Source organism: Colias philodice, chromosome 5 (assembly GCF_061535455.1).
Source record: "Colias philodice isolate Cphi_HAF_F1 chromosome 5, ilColPhil1 Martin Lab GWU primary, whole genome shotgun sequence".
NCBI lineage: Eukaryota > Metazoa > Arthropoda > Insecta > Lepidoptera > Pieridae > Colias > Colias philodice.
The window spans coordinates 6,754,035-6,774,123 of record NC_143090.1 but is presented as its reverse complement, the minus strand read 5'-3'; the positions used below and the strand labels follow the sequence as shown (position 1 = coordinate 6,774,123).

The 20,089-nt window shown below is 31.9% G+C and overlaps 1 protein-coding gene across 2 annotated transcripts in view; it reads left to right on the top strand.

Moving 5' to 3' along the window:
- Window positions 1-19,742, top strand: part of LOC149488494 (lachesin-like) — a 110,891-nt gene extending 91,149 nt beyond the window's left edge. For both annotated transcript variants that reach the window (XM_089695672.1, XM_089695671.1), the window contains exons 5-9: window positions 726-915; window positions 16,028-16,159; window positions 16,495-16,620; window positions 18,175-18,354; window positions 18,750-19,742. In XM_089695672.1, the coding sequence (XP_089551798.1) occupies window positions 726-915; window positions 16,028-16,159; window positions 16,495-16,620; window positions 18,175-18,354; window positions 18,750-18,919 (798 nt within the window). In that variant the 3' untranslated portion in view covers window positions 18,920-19,742. The remainder of the gene's footprint in view (window positions 1-725; window positions 916-16,027; window positions 16,160-16,494; window positions 16,621-18,174; window positions 18,355-18,749) is intronic.
- Window positions 19,743-20,089: the final 347 nt, after the last annotated feature.

Genomic DNA, 20,089 nt, shown 5'->3' with positions numbered 1-20,089 from the left:
CTCACGTTCCTGACGCAATGCCATCAAACAGATTACCACTTTCATTCAAGATCCGTATTGTTACTTTTTTTTGGTGTAATTATTACATTATAACACTAAAAGATCTTGGCACTAAATTACGTAGATCACTATCATAATATTATGTACTATTTATTTTTAAGCTATTGCATAGCTTTTATCTCCGACTTAGAGCGCGGCGACCGAATGTAAAAATTTCGTAACAAAAAAACCTGACACCCCCCAGTCCAACCGGCACAGCGATCCATAGACATCAGCGATCCGATGCTACGCAAAGCTTTACCGCGGCAGTCCTCGAGTGCCACGCGTATTTTTTTTATTTATCTAAAAGTAATATACTAAAAACCTTTAGGCTGTTATGTTAATTTAGTGTAGGTATATGTTACAGGTATCTTGTAAGATATCCTTGTATCTAATAAATAATCGAAATATTTTAACTTATGTTCTAAGAACGACGAAAGTCTTAACGAAAAAACTTCTTCTTCATCTTCTTCATCTTACTACCAACGTTGACTTTTGGTAAAATATAATATACAAGTTGTTATTTATTTAAAAAAGGCTTACCAACTTGATACATAAATTTTGTTACACTAATTAAATTAAATTTTAAAAATAAACATTAGTACTCACGTATCTAATGTACAGGTAGGCACAGTCAATATGCTTTTTGAACGAACTCTTTTTTAAATCAAATTTTTTTTACACAGATGGGTCATCTATCAGTGCTCATACCGCCTGACATAGTGGACACAGCTACAGAGGGCAGCTCAGCTCGAGAGGGCGGGAGTATCCGGCTGACCTGCACCGCCACCGGAGTCCCCGCACCCACGGTCCTGTGGAGACGGGAACATCACCAACCTATCGTGTTCAGGCATGATGGTGGCAGGGAGAAGAAGGGTATGCTTTGTTATATAACTTTGCAACCGCGACTTCGCCCGTTGTTTAAATCTGAACCTTATAGACCGGGAGATACTGACACAAAATTTCGAGTCATTTGTAACAAGGATGGCGGTTCTACAGGGGTCTTAGTACGCAATGACAAAAAGAAAAATGATGGTGTGAACGCTGGTACCGGTGGCTTAGTCGCGTGGGCGTTTGTCGAACTCGTCGGAAAAATAGCGAAAGTCAAACGATTTGTAACACAAAAATTTTAGAATTTACCGATAGCCCATAAAAAAGTAGTAGGCGGTAGTGTCATGCCATACTTTTCCGGTGTGACTTACAGCCCGCCATACCAATGCGAATGTGTTGATTTAAATAAAACAAACATTCAACCATTTGTACCAGGCTAACTTTTGCACAGGTAACTATCGTCGTGCAGCCATTTACGAAAATCGCCATGCCATACTTTTCGGACGATTCCAAATGGTCGCCATACCGCCGAAAATCTGCAAAAAATTTTTATTTCGCCAAACTTTTTGTACCAGTATTGCATTTGGATTTTTGGAGAGTATTTGATAAAATGTGACCATTATTATATTTGCCATACTTCTAGTAGGGGGAAAAAGTGCTGTCATACTTGAAAACTTAATTTATTATTAATTTATATAAGTGAAGATTTCCAACACATAGATCTTTGAAATTTTGTATTTATATTTGTTGATCCTCAAACTTACAGGAAAAATAAGTGCCATACTGTTACAAATCGTTTGACTTTCGCTATTTTCCGACGAGTTCGACTAACGGCCACGCGACTAAGCCGCCGGTACCAGCGTTCACGCCATCGTTTTTCTTTTTGTCATTGCGTACTAAGACCCCTGTAGAACCGCCATCCTGTTACAAATGACTCGAAATTTTGTGTCAGTATCTCCCGGTCTATTAATATAACCCTTCCTTGAGAACAAAATATATATCCATTTGTGACAACAGAATGAGAAGAGCAATAGTTTAAGAGTTTATCGCGAACATAGAGACAGATGCGATGTATGACTTTGTTTTATAATATGTAGTGATAATGTGCACAAAGTATCAAAATTATGAAATTTTTATTATTTGCTTGTGTCCAAAGTTTAGCCGCAAATGTAGACGTAGGTAAATACATTTCATTATATTATGATTCAGAAACTATAATCTCTATTGTCATAAATCTTAATCCATTGTAACTTTAAAAGCTAAAGCAATTCCACTGATTTCATATTTTATGTTTCGTTATTGCAAATGAAGCTTAAAACACAATCATTAAATAAATTTGCATCACATTGCATAATAACATTCCCTCGTGAAATTTAAATTATTTAATGCTGTCCCATTTTAACTTGAAGCGGCAATAGCTCTGGCTATTTCTTAAAACCACCTCCGCTGAAAACGTGAAACGTCGAGAATCCACCTGAATAAAAGTAGCCAACAATTTGTACCGTTGTACAATGACTGCGAGCACGTCTAGCGGCGGACGTAATAGCTCGGAAAATATCGTGGATTGTTACATTTCCTTGTTTTCGAGTTGCCTCAATTGGACATTGATTTGAAACTGCCCGGTACGGATACACTGTTCTTTGCTGACATATATCTTTGTGGCGAATCAAAATTAAAGACAGAATGAAAGGCTTGTTACTGTGCTATTTCAAATTTCAATATTAATTTCACTTATTGTTTGAAAGGTAACTATTTCAACTCTATCCGTAGAACAACCTACATTATGGAAAGGTTCTATTTAAACATTTATGCAGAATAGTATTACATATAAGTTACACAATGCTAATTCTACGTACTGATATCAGTAAAGGTATCAATACAGTTTCTAGGTAATGTGTTTGATAGAGTTCTTAAAAATATGTATAAAATATTATAAAGGATTCTTTCGGAATATTTCATTACTTGTAGATAGTGTATAGATTCGATACAAATATTTTGCTAAAACTTTAAATTTTTGATGTTCATTGATGATAACATATTTTTAATATTATAATTACATAATTCAACACGAACAATTCTTCTTTATCTGAACATTTTTACTTTTTCAGCGCTACAAAAAAACAACTTAAGCCTTTTAACACAAATCTGCATTTAACAATCGCGAATATTAAGTAAAATGTATAAATTATATTAACATAAGAAATTTTCATGAATCTTGAAAGCGTTGAATTAATTGCGAGAGCTTTTTCCAGTCAGGATATCCTGCTAGCTCGTTAGATCCAGGATTCGCATAAAGCAAATACTTTTTAAACACCCCAGAATAGATATTGTTCTTCTCGTACTTTCCTTTGTACTGAAGAATTTTTCATTTCACCCTTCTATTGCAGAATATTTTCAAAATTGTGAGTTTCACAGTTGCACTTTTATGTTAACAGTGAATTAGGGAGAATCAAAAAAGGAATACATGTTTGTTTGTACTGTTTTGCATTTTACAGTCTACTAGGTAGTTGTTAGGTGTTATGGAAAGATTAGCTATAATAGCATAAAAGTTATGATAATGTTATAGCAATCACAGTCATATCAAATGCAATTACATAAAATGTACGGTGCAAATTACGAAACATTGAAATTAAAATTTTCAAAATTTCTCACCTACTCTTCATTGAATTACAGGCTTAATGCTTTCAAACGCTTGGATTATTCAAAGGACGTGGAATTTCATGACAATGGATACTAAAACTATTTGGAAATGAATTCTACTTCTGAGTTCCTAGAATATTTCTAGTCCATTACACAGCAAATACTGATTAATCACTGAGCTATAACAAATTATTGTTGAAATATTGTTATTTGGAATATTATAATCTAGTTTAGTTCCTGTAATTTAGTTAATATCTACATAATATTATCTAATTTAATGTAATTATGTGTATATGTATAATGTTATATCAATATCAATACGCTAATTTGCATATTATACTTGTTCATTTATAAATTGTCTACTGACAATTGTTCTCAGTTAAAGTGAACAAATCAACAGATTTTGTGTTATAATTAAAAAAACTTAGCAAAGGTGACTGAACAAAGAACTCGTGTCTCCATTAAAAAAGCCGGGCACAAAACAAGAAGCAAAATCATCTCTAAATTAGAGTGCAATTTCACATTTGGGAAGCGCCATGTGGACATTGTTCTTATTTTAACCCTTTATAGAGTTTCCCTTTTCCCGGGGGTAAAAGCGCGCTCCACCGAAGAGACTTTCCAATTCAATCTACTTTGCATTGTCGGTACTCGCATGAGGCATTACACCTAGACCCATCACCACCCAACCCCTTGCACTTGCTCCCAAACACTTTTATTCAATGGGTTCTATTTACGCAAGAGAAAGCAAGCCTTATAGCGATATATGTATATCGCCGAAGACAATAAGACGCCTCGCAACGAGATATAAAAGCTTTGAGTTACTCTCCGTTCCTTTTAGTGGGATTCCTTTGAAATGAATCGAATAATTTGCGGACTTTATGTTTATTGTCGGATTTTTATTCACGAAGTGTTTTGTTTAAAAAGCATGGAAAATGTTATTGTATTGTTTAGGTGTTAGTTATATTTGTAGGAAATTAGCGTGAGATTTTTTTGTTTTAATTTACCTGCTAATTTGAATGATTTATATGAAATTTAAGATGTGAAATCATAATTTATAAATTATAAAAATTCAGAGCTCCTCAATAAGATGTAATGCTGTTCAAATATTTACTTGACTTTATTCAAATATTTATCAGACTAAAAACTTATTTATCAACTTTGAATGTCCGTAAAACTAGGCGCACAACAAGTTTTTAAACATCATTTATGAAATGTAATTTAGACACTCTCGTCTATGTAACTTAAATCGACTTCTTCAAACAACTTTCTGTCAGACTTCTACATCGAGCCGTTGGCAAGTAGGGACCAAAAAAGGACAACTGCTCTCTTTGAACTGAATTTTTATGAATTTTTTGTTTGCTCTTTTAAGACTGAACGTAAAGTTACAGCACCGCGGGCAACTGGAGTAATGGCGAAGTCCCTGTACTGGTTTTTGTAAGGCTGTATTTCATGGAAACTTGCTAATGAAATTTCTTTTTATTCACAAAACATTTCCTTTGATTGATGTTTAAAACTCTGAATAACAACAATAACGGAAAAATGTCATTGTTTTTAGTTAGAAAGTTTAATAAAACCCGGCTTCAATATACAGCCAATAGCGTTTTACAACCCATGGCGTCCACTGACTAAACTATCGATTTTAATAGACATTATTTCAGCCTAATCGAGCTTCCCCCATTGTTCTCGGGACATTTATTTGTCACCTCCAGGTACGTATATGAACGTCGATTGCCGTCACTCGCTTACTGTAACAATTTGTGTGCCAAACTCGTTATCTTGTCAATACACACATAACTAGGTTCTTTAAACAATAGCGCGCTAACCAAACAATTGACTAATAATTTTCGCTCAACAAACTGGCATATACCAAATGGAAATTTCACGTAACTCCAGCCAGGGATACTATTGGTTGCCTTAATGTAAATGTGGTGTTTCGCTATGTGTGTACGTAATTCTAAATTGCTTGTTTGTTTTCGTTTGAACACCCGGCATTTATTTGTACGTGGATTAAATTTGTACCTTTAATTAAACACGGTGAACGATTCTTGTTTCTTTTTATTAGCCTGATTCTATAAAACAAGCATCTTAAAACGGCAGAAGCGTAATTGCAAATTTGAACGTGTCCTATGAAGTATTAAAATAATGTTTAGTAGAAAATAGCGCGGTGATACATAAAGCTAAGCATAATAGGGGCACAGTAAATGTTTGCCGTCAGCTGAATCTCTCGTAACATTAGTTCTGTTTATTGTGGTACAATGCAATTACATATAATTTTTGGCGGGGAAATAGGTCTTAAAGCGTTGAGAATTACCAATTTTATAAGTTAGGTATCCGTGCGAATGTCACCGCAGTAACCATAACCTTTTAGTGGCCGTTTACCCCTCGTTGGAACACTCCGTATTTTTAATAAAAACGCAATATAGTTCTCCGAGCTAGAAATAAAGGAAAGAGCACGGAGTCTTGGAATTTTCAATTTTAAAAAATTAAATCGCTTCAGACAATTGTCAGCAATGATGCGCTCAGTGGATGTTAGATGGAATATTGGCTCTGCTTTATAAGAACATGCGTCACATAAAAAATGTTAAGCATTTGGATGATTAGAAAATTATTTATTATTTAGAAAATTATTTAACATATTAAAAAATAACAAATATTGACTTGATATTGATTTTTTTTTTCTTTTGCATCGAAAAATATCTTATTAAATGATATACTTATCTTTAATAAAAAATCTGTATAAACAATTTGAAAAATGTTTAGTTGATAGATTTCTTGACGGCAAATAAATGATATTTTACAATAGAATTACCTCGAAATGCCCTTGTCCATGTCCTTCTCTAGGCTTGTATTCAATTAATTTTCAAGTTTAGTTGTTGAGGCGTGAATGGCGAGGCGTAAACAGACAGACCTTTGGGTTATAGTATTTATAACTTTAGTTTGAATCACGCAGGTAGCCGGTTGTCTAGTCGGCAAACGACTACATACATTCTACAGTTTTCAATGTCACATTAAATATTGAATTACTTACTTATTATAATTTTAAAACTAAAAAGATGGTAGAAAATTATTTTTTGGCAATATTTAATATCGTAAAAAACCTGTTCGAATGACAGAACCCTACCTCGTTATACGGTTTACTTAATTTTCAATTTATATACGTGTGTATAAGTTGCTAATAGATACGAATTATAAGTTCATAGTGTCATTTTATATCACATCTCACGCTTTTTTTTGTCTTATATTAATAATATAAAACATAATTTCTCATAAATAAAAACAATCCACTTATAACACTCTCAATTTCAAGTACATTATTAACATTATGATTTCTGGCGAATATAAAATTAAAAGATGTAAGCCACTGCAAGAGGCGTAAAATGGAACATAAAGTGCGACGTATAACAATAAAAATAAATTAAATAAAAGCTCGCAATGAAACTTCAGCCATTAACTTCAGCGGAGCAACACAATTTCATGAGTGTGTTGGATTTAATTATTGCAAATACTGCTAAAATCGCTTAATCTCATTAACGCTTTCAAACTAAATGCTTAGCTGAACTGGATTACTTAGTAATAACCGTGTAATGGATAGGACTCTTATTCTATCAGCCGTAACTTGGTTAGCTGGATTTATTGTGCTTTGTGCTGAACTACCCGAAAGTTAATAAATATAAATTAGTGGATAACAATTGTGTGAGAGCGATATATTACGTGATAATGAAGGTTTTGTGTTAAATATTTAAAGTTAATTTGTGTTTGACAGTTTCTTTTACAACAACAGTACAATGATGTTCATGTGGTAGTTACAGCTGAAAAGTCCTAGGATGGATTCTTGGTTGAGAATAACTTTAGACTTTTAGTCTAAAGACGATTGAAAAGTGAAGTGCTAATGGAAACGAGGATCAAGGATGATGAATGATACTTTAATTATATAATTACGTAATATTCTCCATTTAAATAATTATTTAAAAGTTATAAAACATTGTATGACAATCCTAATATCACAATACAATAGGAAGTCAAGGTATGACTTAATCCTATGAGGGAACATTACAAAACTACGTAACCTGATACCGTAGACAACCCTTAATACATTTTTCTCGCAATTCTTAGATGAAACAATCACGAAACACCCGTGTAACATGAACATGAACAAACAACAATTCGTAATTAATTCCGGATAGTTATTATGTAATTCTCAGCTGCACCGGGTATTAAATAGTAAATAGTTAACCATTTGCAGTGCACGAAGGCAAGTAGAGCTCCGAAATTACCGCAATAACGGTAATTGCAATTTCCCGCTGAAAAGACCCGTTGTCTTCATTCACTCCGCTGCTAATTCTAATATAGTGGCATTCCTTCGCTGAACTAACATCTAGAATTTTACACACGTCTTATGTTTCATAATTTCTTAGCGTGTTATGATTATAAATGTTGCCATTTTCATAAGGTGTGCTGTGAAACTTAGTAGATGCTGTCGTGTTATGTTTCTTTGCGAGTTTTGTGGATGTATTTTAGTTTATTCGATGATAATGTTATTTAATTGGTAGGTAACATTAATGCATTTTTATAATATTATTAGCTGTGTTTTATCTATTTATTTACTTAGTTGTATTTATTGCGATACATTATCAAAGAAACAAATTTAATGAGAATTCTTATTCAAGCATTACAACTCCTATAGACGAATCATTCTTTGCTATTTCTATATCAATAAAGGAATTTTACGTACATCTTAATTTGATAAAATACTTATATTATGAATCTCACTATACCCATAACAAGATTATCTAAAAAAATGTGTCAAGATTATTCCAGTATAACGTCACAAACTTTTATTATACAGCTTACAATAATATTCACTACTTTGACTCGTTAAATATAATTCATTTTTACGAGATTGCAAATAAAACCTCCCGTGCTGCCAGAAAAGCCTACTATTGTCCTAAAACTTTTTATATTGTGCACGATTCTAAGTTAAATCAACCCTTTTAATATTTTTCAAACACGAATTTCTTCTATACAAAAACTATAAGAATATTATTTTCACATTTAATTACAGCAAGTCATGTCATTAAATCTAATTTAAATTAAGTCTAAGTTGTTTAAATCGGCAAATTTGATGGTAAACAGTTTCGTTTAACCATAATATTTATACTAACATTCTGGCGTGTTTACACAAATTTTGTATAACTGAAGAGCCTTCAAGCGATATTCAAATAAATCATTATTGCAATGAAGCAACACAGTTTGTAGCATCTGGCAATGCTATTTACAATCATGGCTTTATTTTGATCTCCGATTGATCCATTAAGCTGATTACTTACCGTACTTCAGAAATTCAGTACTAAAAGTTAGGCAAAGTGTTTTAATTAACGTCTTAACTCGTTGCCGGCGAGGGAAATAGTATTAAGTTTACGAATTAACTAAAATATTCGCCCCAGACAGTGACAGTGTATTTAATTTATTTATTTTTGATACTTATCCGATTTAGGTAAATAATGAATTCGCATGCCGCTCGCTCTCGGACCCGTTAAACTAAACAAGGTAACGTAGTTGGAAACTGAGATAATACTTTTAATAAGCTCGCAGAAAAAACTAATTAAAACTATTTCAGCTGCTCTACACTAATATTACAATGTAAGAAAGTTTGTGGTATCTGAGAGCACTGGACTTATTTAAAAATGTCTCTTGTTTGTGTCGCGCAGTCTCTACTTCATAAGATGTAATTAAGAGTTGTTTTCTGCAAACAGTTAATAAACATCTAAACCTTTTTACTAAAGACAATTATATCGTAGGTGTTTTATCTAAATAAAAAATAAAGTTTTATTCCAATACCAAGAAACATTTTATAAACAAATAAAATTATTTGTAACGAGTTATTTTAATCAAAATATATTTCCATTACATTTGCTCTTTTCATAGTTCACTTTTTTATACTTAATACTTTCCCAAGACGAGCCCAGAAACCACGTAAAATGAGCATTTCAACTGAATCGGTATTACATTAAATGTAGTCCCTATTTAGTTCTGTAATACGCAATTATCACCTTGACGTAATCTAAGCAATTAATTTCAGGCAATTGTGGCTCAACGGCAATATGATTAGTTCGCGTAAAATCAGTGTCAAATCTAAATTGAACATATACAATAATACGCCTGGGTCGTGAATTTGATAAGCTCATATATATTTACGTGACAGGAATGTAATAATGTATAATATGCAAGCCTAACGCCACACATTTAATAATATCTGATGAGAATATGTCTGTCACGATTTACTGGCTTTTACGAGATAAATTTACAAGGAAATATTCTGAAACATACCTATCCCTTGTGTTTATCAAATCTTAAAGAGTATGACATTGTTTTTGAAACTGAATCGACCGAACTTAAAAAATGGACAGCACAATATTGCAACCGGCAACTTATTCGAGCAAAGAAAAAAACTCACTTTAAAAAGTAGGATTCGTATATTGAATACAAGCAACGCTATATAATATCATGGTTAATGGAAAAACAGAATTGTTTTACAGTTTATTATTTTATGTTTAAATGTAGAGCCTCTTCATTATTATCGTTATTCGTCACTTTCTATTCCATATCACTAAATAAGAGAACTATCCTGACCATATTGAAATGGAAAATATTTCAAATAAATACACGACTTACAAACATAACATTGGAAGCATCTTTTATCAACAATTTCATGATACCCATAATTCCAATATTGATAAAATTATGTTTGCGATATCATGACTGTTAATTCCGTTTAATTAAATGCTAATTATTATTAATGAACAAATTGAACGCGGTTCATTATTACTTACCGTACGTGGTGAAATTATATCGTTAAATGTATTTTAATAATCTCCTAAAATGTGCAACAATTTATCGACGGCCTGTGTGAGCAAAACTTATCATGTTTCGATTTTAATGGGAATTATAGTTTTACGTACATCATACCGGAACAAGCTGAAAATGGCTACATAGCTTATAATTAATACGTATTTACATAAGAGTACCTAATTATTCAACTTACTCAAAATTGTAAGCTTTCTTTAATTAAAACAAAAGTATTTAATATGCAAATCTTGTATATTTTGTAATTGTAAAGTCCTACCTACGGTTCCATGTATGAATAAATCGTATTTAGCATAATGTAGACGGTATCTTTTCCTCAACGTGACATTTAGCTTAAAATACCAACAGCACAAAACTTCTGAAGACTTTGTTAAAACGTAGAAAAGTTTTTTTTTCGCGGCACCTACATGGTAACACACTTAGAAAAACAACTCTAATGGATTTAGCTTGTAAATTGCATTTATGTTCCTTCTCGTACCAGGAAAATGAGGTCTGTTAGTAATTCTTAGAAATAAATTTACAATTTCGTCGCGACCCTATGCAAAATCTGCATTTGTATCCGCGCTAAGTTCATTAGACGCTTGCGGCAAGAAATATTCGATTTGTGTTGAGATAAGCTACTGGTACTGTTTCTTTTAACTTTTCATTTTATTTGATAGGATCCTTAGGATATAAAAAAAAAAAATGCCAATGTGTAAAGGTGAAGTGTCTTTTTTGGTAGTTTGAAATTATTTTATATCTGTTTAATTTTGAAAGGAAAGATATTTGATATTAGAATATTCCATTTGCAATATAATTTTGTGCTGCATTCTGTTAATAAACGACATTTGTAATATTACGTAGAATTTTTCATTTATCAACTGCAGATTGGACAAATCAGAGCTGATAATAATAACATTTATTTGACCTACAAGTTGCTACAATAATTCTCTTCTATATTCTAGTTATAGTTATAATAACAGGTAAAAGCTATGCAAATTGAAGAAAAAGCGGCACGTTATCGGACGAATCAACGGATGCGCTTTGAAATGCTTCATTAACATAATTTATTCGCGGCTGTCAGTACGGGTCTTGAATTTGTGGAGGGTGGTTTTTCAACGGCGAAAAATTGTGTAAAAGAGTCACGTATATTTTTTGCGTCACTGGATACGTACGGTCTAGTTTAATAATGCCATAACCTCGCGTGATAAGATCAAGTGTACATTACGTCTCGGATTCACGACAATAATTTTCTTTAGGTGTGAGCTTTTGTTCTCGTATGACCTTCGTAAAACAGATCGTGCTTCATAACAAATATTTAAGGCGCTGTCGCTTAAATCAATGTATGATGAATAATATATGATATGAGAAATTTTACCCAGTTACACGCCTATCTCTAACATACAAGAAAATAGACTGCTTCCAAGTATTTAATTACGAATGAACGCTTAATGTTCTTTTGTTTTTTTATTCTCTAATAGACGGTTTCGTTATCCTTAAATTCATTAAATTTCGAACAGTGAACGGTTTTAATTACTTCTTAACTTTGATGGAATATAAAATGACGATAAAATAGCAAATTGAAATTCGAGTCGGGCATTCAGTTATAGTTGTTTTAACTTTTTTTAAATACTATAATTTAATTAATTTGCAGTCTAGATGTTTTTAAATTGATTGAAAAAGATATATACGTTTTAACGATTTGATAAGCTGAAAGATCATGGTCACGAATTACTCAGAACATGCTCGTTAATTACAGCCATAATTTCCAACCTCTATAAAAAGAGCAAAATAAAGCAGAATGATATGTCCCGGCTACATATGGAGTCATATTTGTAAGTAAGCGAATCATTAGTCTACTATGTACGGTGTCATTGCAATAATGCCCGTTTTCACGGTTGGGATGTGTCTAATTTCAACGTTCGATTGCCGTCCCGCTGAAATAGCGCGTAGTTGGTTAATGTTCCCTTTGCATTCAAATCTGTGTGTTAATTACAGCGTGGAAAACTGGACAAAATAAACCCATTTGATTTCATTCGCTCCTCTAACGTGAATTATAGATACACGTCACAGTAATTACTTCTCTGTGAATGTGCTTTCGTGGCACATAGACAAGTTTTGCAAATATTAATTTGCTGGCTAAATTCAAAATTTACAGCAGACGTCATGTTTCAGAGAGCTCGTATGACCGTTGAGCTAATTCCGCGTTTGCCGTTTATAATATAAGAAGAAATATGGTATGGAAATTTAATTCCAAGTACAATTTAAAACAAATTCTTTTCCATCCTTTTCGATTTTTATTGCGTCTACCGTGAACATTTCGCGTTTTCGCGTAAATATATTTTCAAATCTGGAATGAAGATAATAAATATGTTGCCTAAAAAGTGACGTTCCGATTGCCGGGTAGTTTCGGTTTATTTCTGTTTCATTGATTAATTGAAACGGAAATAAAACGACCGACGTTTAACTATGTCTGGGTAGTCTATTTAATAAATAACATTGTAATTATTCTCTTATTTGTATGAAGTAAAATCTATGGAAATATTTTCTCCTTTGAATACTTAATTATATGTAAAACTTTAAGCTAATTTTAAGCAAAGCTCTCAGGACGCCTAACTTTTGATTTTAGTAGTTCTTGTTTCCTTGCGATGTTTTTCTTTACCACTTGTGTTGTTGTTTCACCAGTACAGAATTGGATTTGCGCATTAGCCGTATATTCTTTATTCTTGCAAACTTTTGAATAAATTCTTAAGAGAAAGAAAGAAGTTTTACTACGACAATGACTTATAACATCAAAGCTATATGCAACTTTGAACGGAGATATTCTGTGCTTCAAATTATTATTTCAGTTAAATTTTATACTGAAAAAATATTTCTTTGAATGTCAGACTACCTTAAAAATTCCAAGTGAATTGTTTTCCATTCGTATGAACGAACCCATTGATATTATAAAGAATATTCAAATACAAAACCACTCATCGTAGGTTCCAATAATTCTTTCTGCTTTCATCATTCCACAACTCTTTGCTCGTTCATTTTTAAATACGTCGTTCGACAAATTCACTTAATACCGCGTTAAATGAACCGTATTCGCATGATAAAAGATTTTATGTAGAGAATTATTATTACTAAAAACGATTTCAAAACGGAATTTGATTTAAAGAAACGGTGAAACTTTTCATCCGTGATTGCCTTGTTTGTGCTTTATATTGTATATGTTTTCGCGCTCCAGAAACTTCATATACGAAGAAAAGCAATAAGTGAAATAAACTGGGAAATAATACGTTAATACGCGAAGGAATTCAATAAACGAAAACATTCTATTAAGAATTTCTTTCATCACAAAAGATAGCTGATAACAAATACTGTGAAGAATGTTGTGCAAAATCTGCAAATATTAAATTTAAAACGGACGTTTTATAGGCCAGTGGAAATTAACATTAAATTCGCAAAGCACGATGTAGATTTGAATTTTTGGTATGTTGTTTGGATCAGTTAGGGTGATGTAAATCCCAATTTGCAGTATAATAAAGTTATATAATAAGTGCAGTATAATAGTATAATAAGTCGTATAATAAAGTTGTAGTGCATTTAATTTTCTTTCATTAGAGCATAGAACAAAGTCTGTGAGACAAATAGTTCACTCACAATATCTGAAAAACAAAAAGAAGGTAGAAATAGATTTTTAAAGAATTGAAACTGAGGGCATATAAAATCATAAAAAGGATAATACTTTTTCATTTGCAGGATAGGTAATTAACAAAATTAAATTTTCTACAACTTTATTTTATGACCTTCTCATAGAACGAGCGGTTTTGCCAATATTTTGGTTCAAACGGGAGCAAAACTAAAAATTTGAAAATTTCGGGAAAAACTGACTATCTTTGAAAGGCCACAGCTTAGTTGTTATAAGGTTTAGAGAGCTGCGGTTAGGCTTAAATTGTTGCAAATTTAATTATCTTTGTAATTTTGTTAATTACCTATCCTGCAAATGAAAAAGTATTATCCTTTTTATGATTTTATATGCCCTCAGTTTCAATTCTTTAAAAATCTATTTCTACCTTCTTTTTGTTTTTCAGATATTGTGAGTGAACTATTTGTCTCACAGACTTTGTTCTATGCTCTAATGAAAGAAAATTAAATGCACTACAACTTTAATATACGACTTTCTCATAGAACGAGCGGTTTTTGCCAATATTTTGGTTCAAACGGGAGCAAAACTAAAAATTTCAATATTTCCGGAAAAATGAACCATCTTCGAATGGCCACAGTTTAGTCGTTATAAGGTTTAGAGAGCTGCGGTTAGGCTTAAATTGTTGCAAATTTAATAACCTTAATTTATGTACTGAATCATACTTGTCGGAAACGCATAGTTTATGACTTTTAGAGCAAAAAGTGAAAAAAGTCCAAAATTTTCGCAGTTTATCACGTGGTGCGCAGCGAGCACAACTTTTTCGAAGTTGCAAATTGGGATTTACATCACCCTAACTGATCCAAACAACATACCAAAAATTCAAATCTACATCGTGCTTTGCGAATTTAGGGTTTTTTAGTGTCGATTTCTACTGGCCTATTACAGGACTATAATATCTTATTAATTATATATCGTTATCATACAAACAAATTAAAAACATAAATTGTATTAAAATTTATCATATTATCGGAAGTTTATTTTAACTCTTAAATGTGGAATACTAATTAAATAATAGTCTACTAAACAAAGTTCTTAAGATGCTAACTACCTAAATAATCAAAGGCTTCTACAGACCCCAATAAAACTCATAAAGTGTTTTCTACAATTAAATATGAGGTTAAAATTCCGAACAATAACTACTTCCTGGAAAAAATGTTGATCACTACAATAGTTACACCTATCACACTTCTTTCTAGAGATTCCCAGAACATCCTCTTTCACTCTCCCAAAAAATGTAGACAATAAAAGTTCCATTTACTGGCATAAAAAATTCTGTATTGTTTATTTTTGTATAGCATTCTGGTCGAGAATGCTAAACTGAATATTTTAGCGTTGGGTTTGTCATGTGTCACTCTTACCCACAAGCATACATTCGCATAGTATTATATATCTAACCCATATTTTGCTTGCATTTAAATTTGCTCGCTCTCTGCTATTCCTTAAAACCAAACCTAAATATTGATTTGTATTTGAATTTGCTTGATAAAACGAACAGTATAATAACATTAAAAGCTATATAAAATAAAGAAACGTGCAATTTTATGAAACATGTAATTATTATGTAATTATTAAGCAACAGCAACACGGATATTTTAATTCTAGATTTGTTATGGCGTAGTAGTATAATAACATAGCATGGCATAGTACAACCACAAGACATAAGACAATAAAGTATGTAACCACCTTGGTTTAACTGATTATTAATTCGATAGTAAATGGACCATAAAACTGACTCGTATTCAATTTTAATTTGAAAAGCCATACCAAATAGGAACAGGTGGACACATCTGGTATCTTTATAATCTTTATCCGATCAGAACATTATTAAAACCGGCAATTTATACGTCTCATTCATTATCTCTATAACGTCAAAATAAATCCCCCGATAAAAATTGTCTGGCGATTGAAAAATCGGTCCCAATATCATATAACTGTTACTTGGAAGTGTCGTTATAAATCACCTCTACCAATTTCTTTCAGTGCTAGATAACTTTAAAGGCGAGAGTCTCGAGTTGTCTCACGTGCAGCGGGCTGACATGGGCGCATATTACTGCATTGCGAGCAACGGCGTGCCGCCCACCGTCAGTCGCCGGTATCACGTGCAAGTGCATTGTAAGTCATCAGGTGTCACAACTTGTACCGCTCATGAATTGCAACCAAAAGTTAGCAGGAATGCGAAGATTCGTATAAAACGTGGCTTTGTTTTATGTGACCACTTTGAAAATGTTAAACTTTAAGATATCGACCATTAAACTAAGGTACCTAGTCAACTCAATTTAGCTATTGTCTAACTTATTTCCGTGATTCATTATGTACAAACATTAAATTGTATCTTTAATTTAAATTAAAACAACATTAACACGGGATTTATAAGAATTTAACTTCATTATACTAATTAGAGTAAGAAATTCTGACAAACAATCTCATGTTTTCTTATGTTAATCCAGTTATACCACAAGTAAAAGCCGCGCTACAATTAGTGGGAGCGCCGCTCGGCAGTGACGTAGAACTGCAGTGCTACATAGAAGCCTCTCCGAAAGCTATGAACTCCTGGTACCGGGAGGATGGTAACTGTAAGTAATTTTTTATTTTGATTAATAAAAACATCATGTTATTATTTGTATGCTTTTTTAAATTATGATTACTGCGCGATAAAAATCTTCCATGTTATTAATACTTATATAAACAGGTTTCTCTCGAATAAAAGGGATAACTTAAAAGTGATCCCTCGAGACATATTTTAAATTTAGACCTTTGACAACGAAAATCTTAAAGTTTGCTAGTAAAAAAGTTATTTTACGCACGTAATAACGATCGTGCCATGAGTACCCTAACACCCAAGAGTTTAAATGAGATTTAGATTATGAAGAGAAGGTACACTTTTGTTTTGAATGAGATACTAGATAAAACATAAGTATAGTATTCTACTTTTTTAATAGGTATTTCAAGGTGTTAAGGTGTTTTCTTTTTGTTATATATTTTACTGACTAAATTATAAGAAATTAAGAAAATACAATTACCAGCCCAATTTACATACTTATCTTATTGTTGTTTACTATTCATGATTTCTTCTGCAAAACAAAAACAATAAAATAAAAAATTACAACATTGTGTTCTATTCAAAACGCGTAGCTTAGTTTAGACAGGTATCATCAAAAATATAAAAGCAGCATTTCCGCCAACCACGCGTGGGGTCAATTAACATTAGGTTATCTAGCAGTTGGAAATCCGCCAGACAATTGAGAGACAAATTACTGGAGACTAATGTCTGTTCTATCGAGAACTTTGACATCTCGATCGCATTATGTAGTACGAATCGGAGTTCACTGAAGACAGATTTCATCTGATCTTCCGCATATTACTTAGTGAATTGCTTCACTCTTTGTTTCAAGTTCTGAAAGGCTATGATTTCGACTATTATTTTAGTTTCTATAGCATTCGATTCGTTTATAAATATAATTAATATAAAAGGCGGAACACGCGGGTTCGAATACCGCCTCTTGATCGATTTTTTCTATACTTTAAAAAAGGCTATGATTTCGTTCAAATGTGGGATATAATGTACATAATAAATACATTTTGTAGTAAAAGGGAAGTGGTTTTGTGGCACTTTGGCAAAGAAGATTTTCTTTAACGGATTCAATTAAATTTTACAAATTTATTTCTCATCGCGTTTACACATATTATATACTATACATATTTCTATAATATGATTTTTAATGAGAAAAAAACGATAATATATTAAAGAATATCGTTATCTTACTTATAAAAATTGATATAATTTCAATTACTACGGACTACTTCAAAGAGATATGTTTTTCGTTAATTTGTTCATATTAGGTTTATTAATTAAATACTGGTAAGTTGGTATAATAATTTGGCGGGCTATGGTCGCTAGGTAGCTTGAGAATAACGTTGAATCACCTTTATTTTCTATTGCAATATAATATAGTAATAATTTACGGTACCTATACAAAAATCTTTCTTTTTTCACTTATTAACTCAATTGTAGCAAATATTCAAAGTATAATAACGCACGCACACGTTTTACAATACTAACAACGTTATCCTAAACCCCTCTAGAAATAAAAGGCAATGAGTATTGAATGAGATTTAACATTTCACAGCGCTGGTGAGCGATAAACTGCTAGAGAATCCAAAGTTCCGTATAACGGAGCGCTCGGTGAACGAGTATTCTTTATGGATGAACCTGACTATAAAGTCGCTGGCTCTCAACGATTTCGGGACTTACGTGTGCGCCTCCGTCAACGCGCTGGGCAAGATGGAAAGCCAAGTTAGCTTACATAGTGAGTTACATTATTTGAATTTTGAAATTTGTCACTTTTGTGTTCTGGTTTGGGAGATATGAATATGGGAGGTTGGATGTTTGGTCTTTTATTTGCTAGAAATAGTGTGCGCTTCCATTTTGTTTTATTTTTAAATGTAACAATTTTGTCAATTACATCATAGATTTATTACAATGAATAGCTATAATACATAAAATATAAATTATAAAAGTTCACTCTTCTTTACTAGCAATTTAATCGAAAGCTTTTATAATATTTCTAGTATTATTTTCTACTCAGTTAACAATATTTACATACATTTAATATGCTATTCGATCTACAATGTCAATATGTACATTGTACAGCTATCTTATATTAAGTGGATAAACACTGAAAGTTTATATTTCTTTGAATAGAAATAGACGTAAACCTAAGCCCCGCGGACGTGCCTATGGTGTCGGGCGCGGCGTGGCAGCGAGCGAGGAACCTGCCCGCACGAGCGCGAGCGACTTCCTACTACATAACTCAACACCTCACGCAAATACAAGCCATACTAATTACTATTCTCCGATATGTATATAACTAACTGTAAGTACGTATGCCTGATCGTTTAGCCGTGAAGAATATTTTCTCCTATTTTCACTGCCAATTAGGCTACTGGATGTTTATTACCTTGAAGTATTGGCGTTTCAATGTATTTACTGTACTTGGAAAAGTCTGCATAAAGAAAAGTCTGTGTATACTTTACATAGAAATACTTCCATAAAGATACAGAAGATTGTGCTCTACATTTGTGAGTTTTTATTTACAGTATTTAAATATAACTAATATTGATCTCGAATATATAGAAATGTGATATAATAAGAATGTATGTATGAAATATACACTAGTAAGTAGCGATAATAATGATTGTTATGTTTAAAAGTATAATTTTAATAAATCATATCTATATTTTATGCTCATCTATTACATTATGATTGTATATATACAATACAAGAATACCATATTCTGATTCTCTAATCCAATTAAATGAATTTTCTAATTTTTAGTTGATAATATTTATAAATCAAGTAAATTGAATTAAAAAAACTTGTAGCATAAATAAATAAAACATTGGTCATCTCTTCCGCTTATATGTAAAACCATGGCCGCATTTTCCTTTTATGTACCTTATATTGTTATAAGTTAATAAAGTGTAATTTATTATTAAAGGATTTCGTTGTTTCATAAATCTCATACATTTTTGATGGATGTTATCTGAGAAGATTAGCTTAAGTAGCATTAGAAAATTACAATGTAAACAATATTTCCGAATGTTCATAAACTTGAATCATGTTCTTATATATATTACGTTGACTTTGACAATAAATGTGTAATTTATAAATTTTACTTGTGTAAACTAATAAATAAATGTCCAAAACATATGTCGTTTCATTTATTTACCTTTATATTTTACCTACCTGTATTATAAGCTCGCAACTTATAAGGAGAATTACTAATATATATTTTTTACGTAGGTAAATCTTATTACTTGTGATATTATAATAGGCAAAATAGATTACAAACCTTTGATTCCTGGGGGCATCTATTCCTAAAAATGAACTCACAATTATAAATATTAGTTTAGGCATTGAAACAGAAAATTATTTAAACTTTAGACAGGTTTATTTTGTAGATTTATTTTCCACGCTCAATAGTCAAAAGAGTTTATAATTCCGTTCTAATGAAAAGTTATCTTAATATTAACTTTAGAACA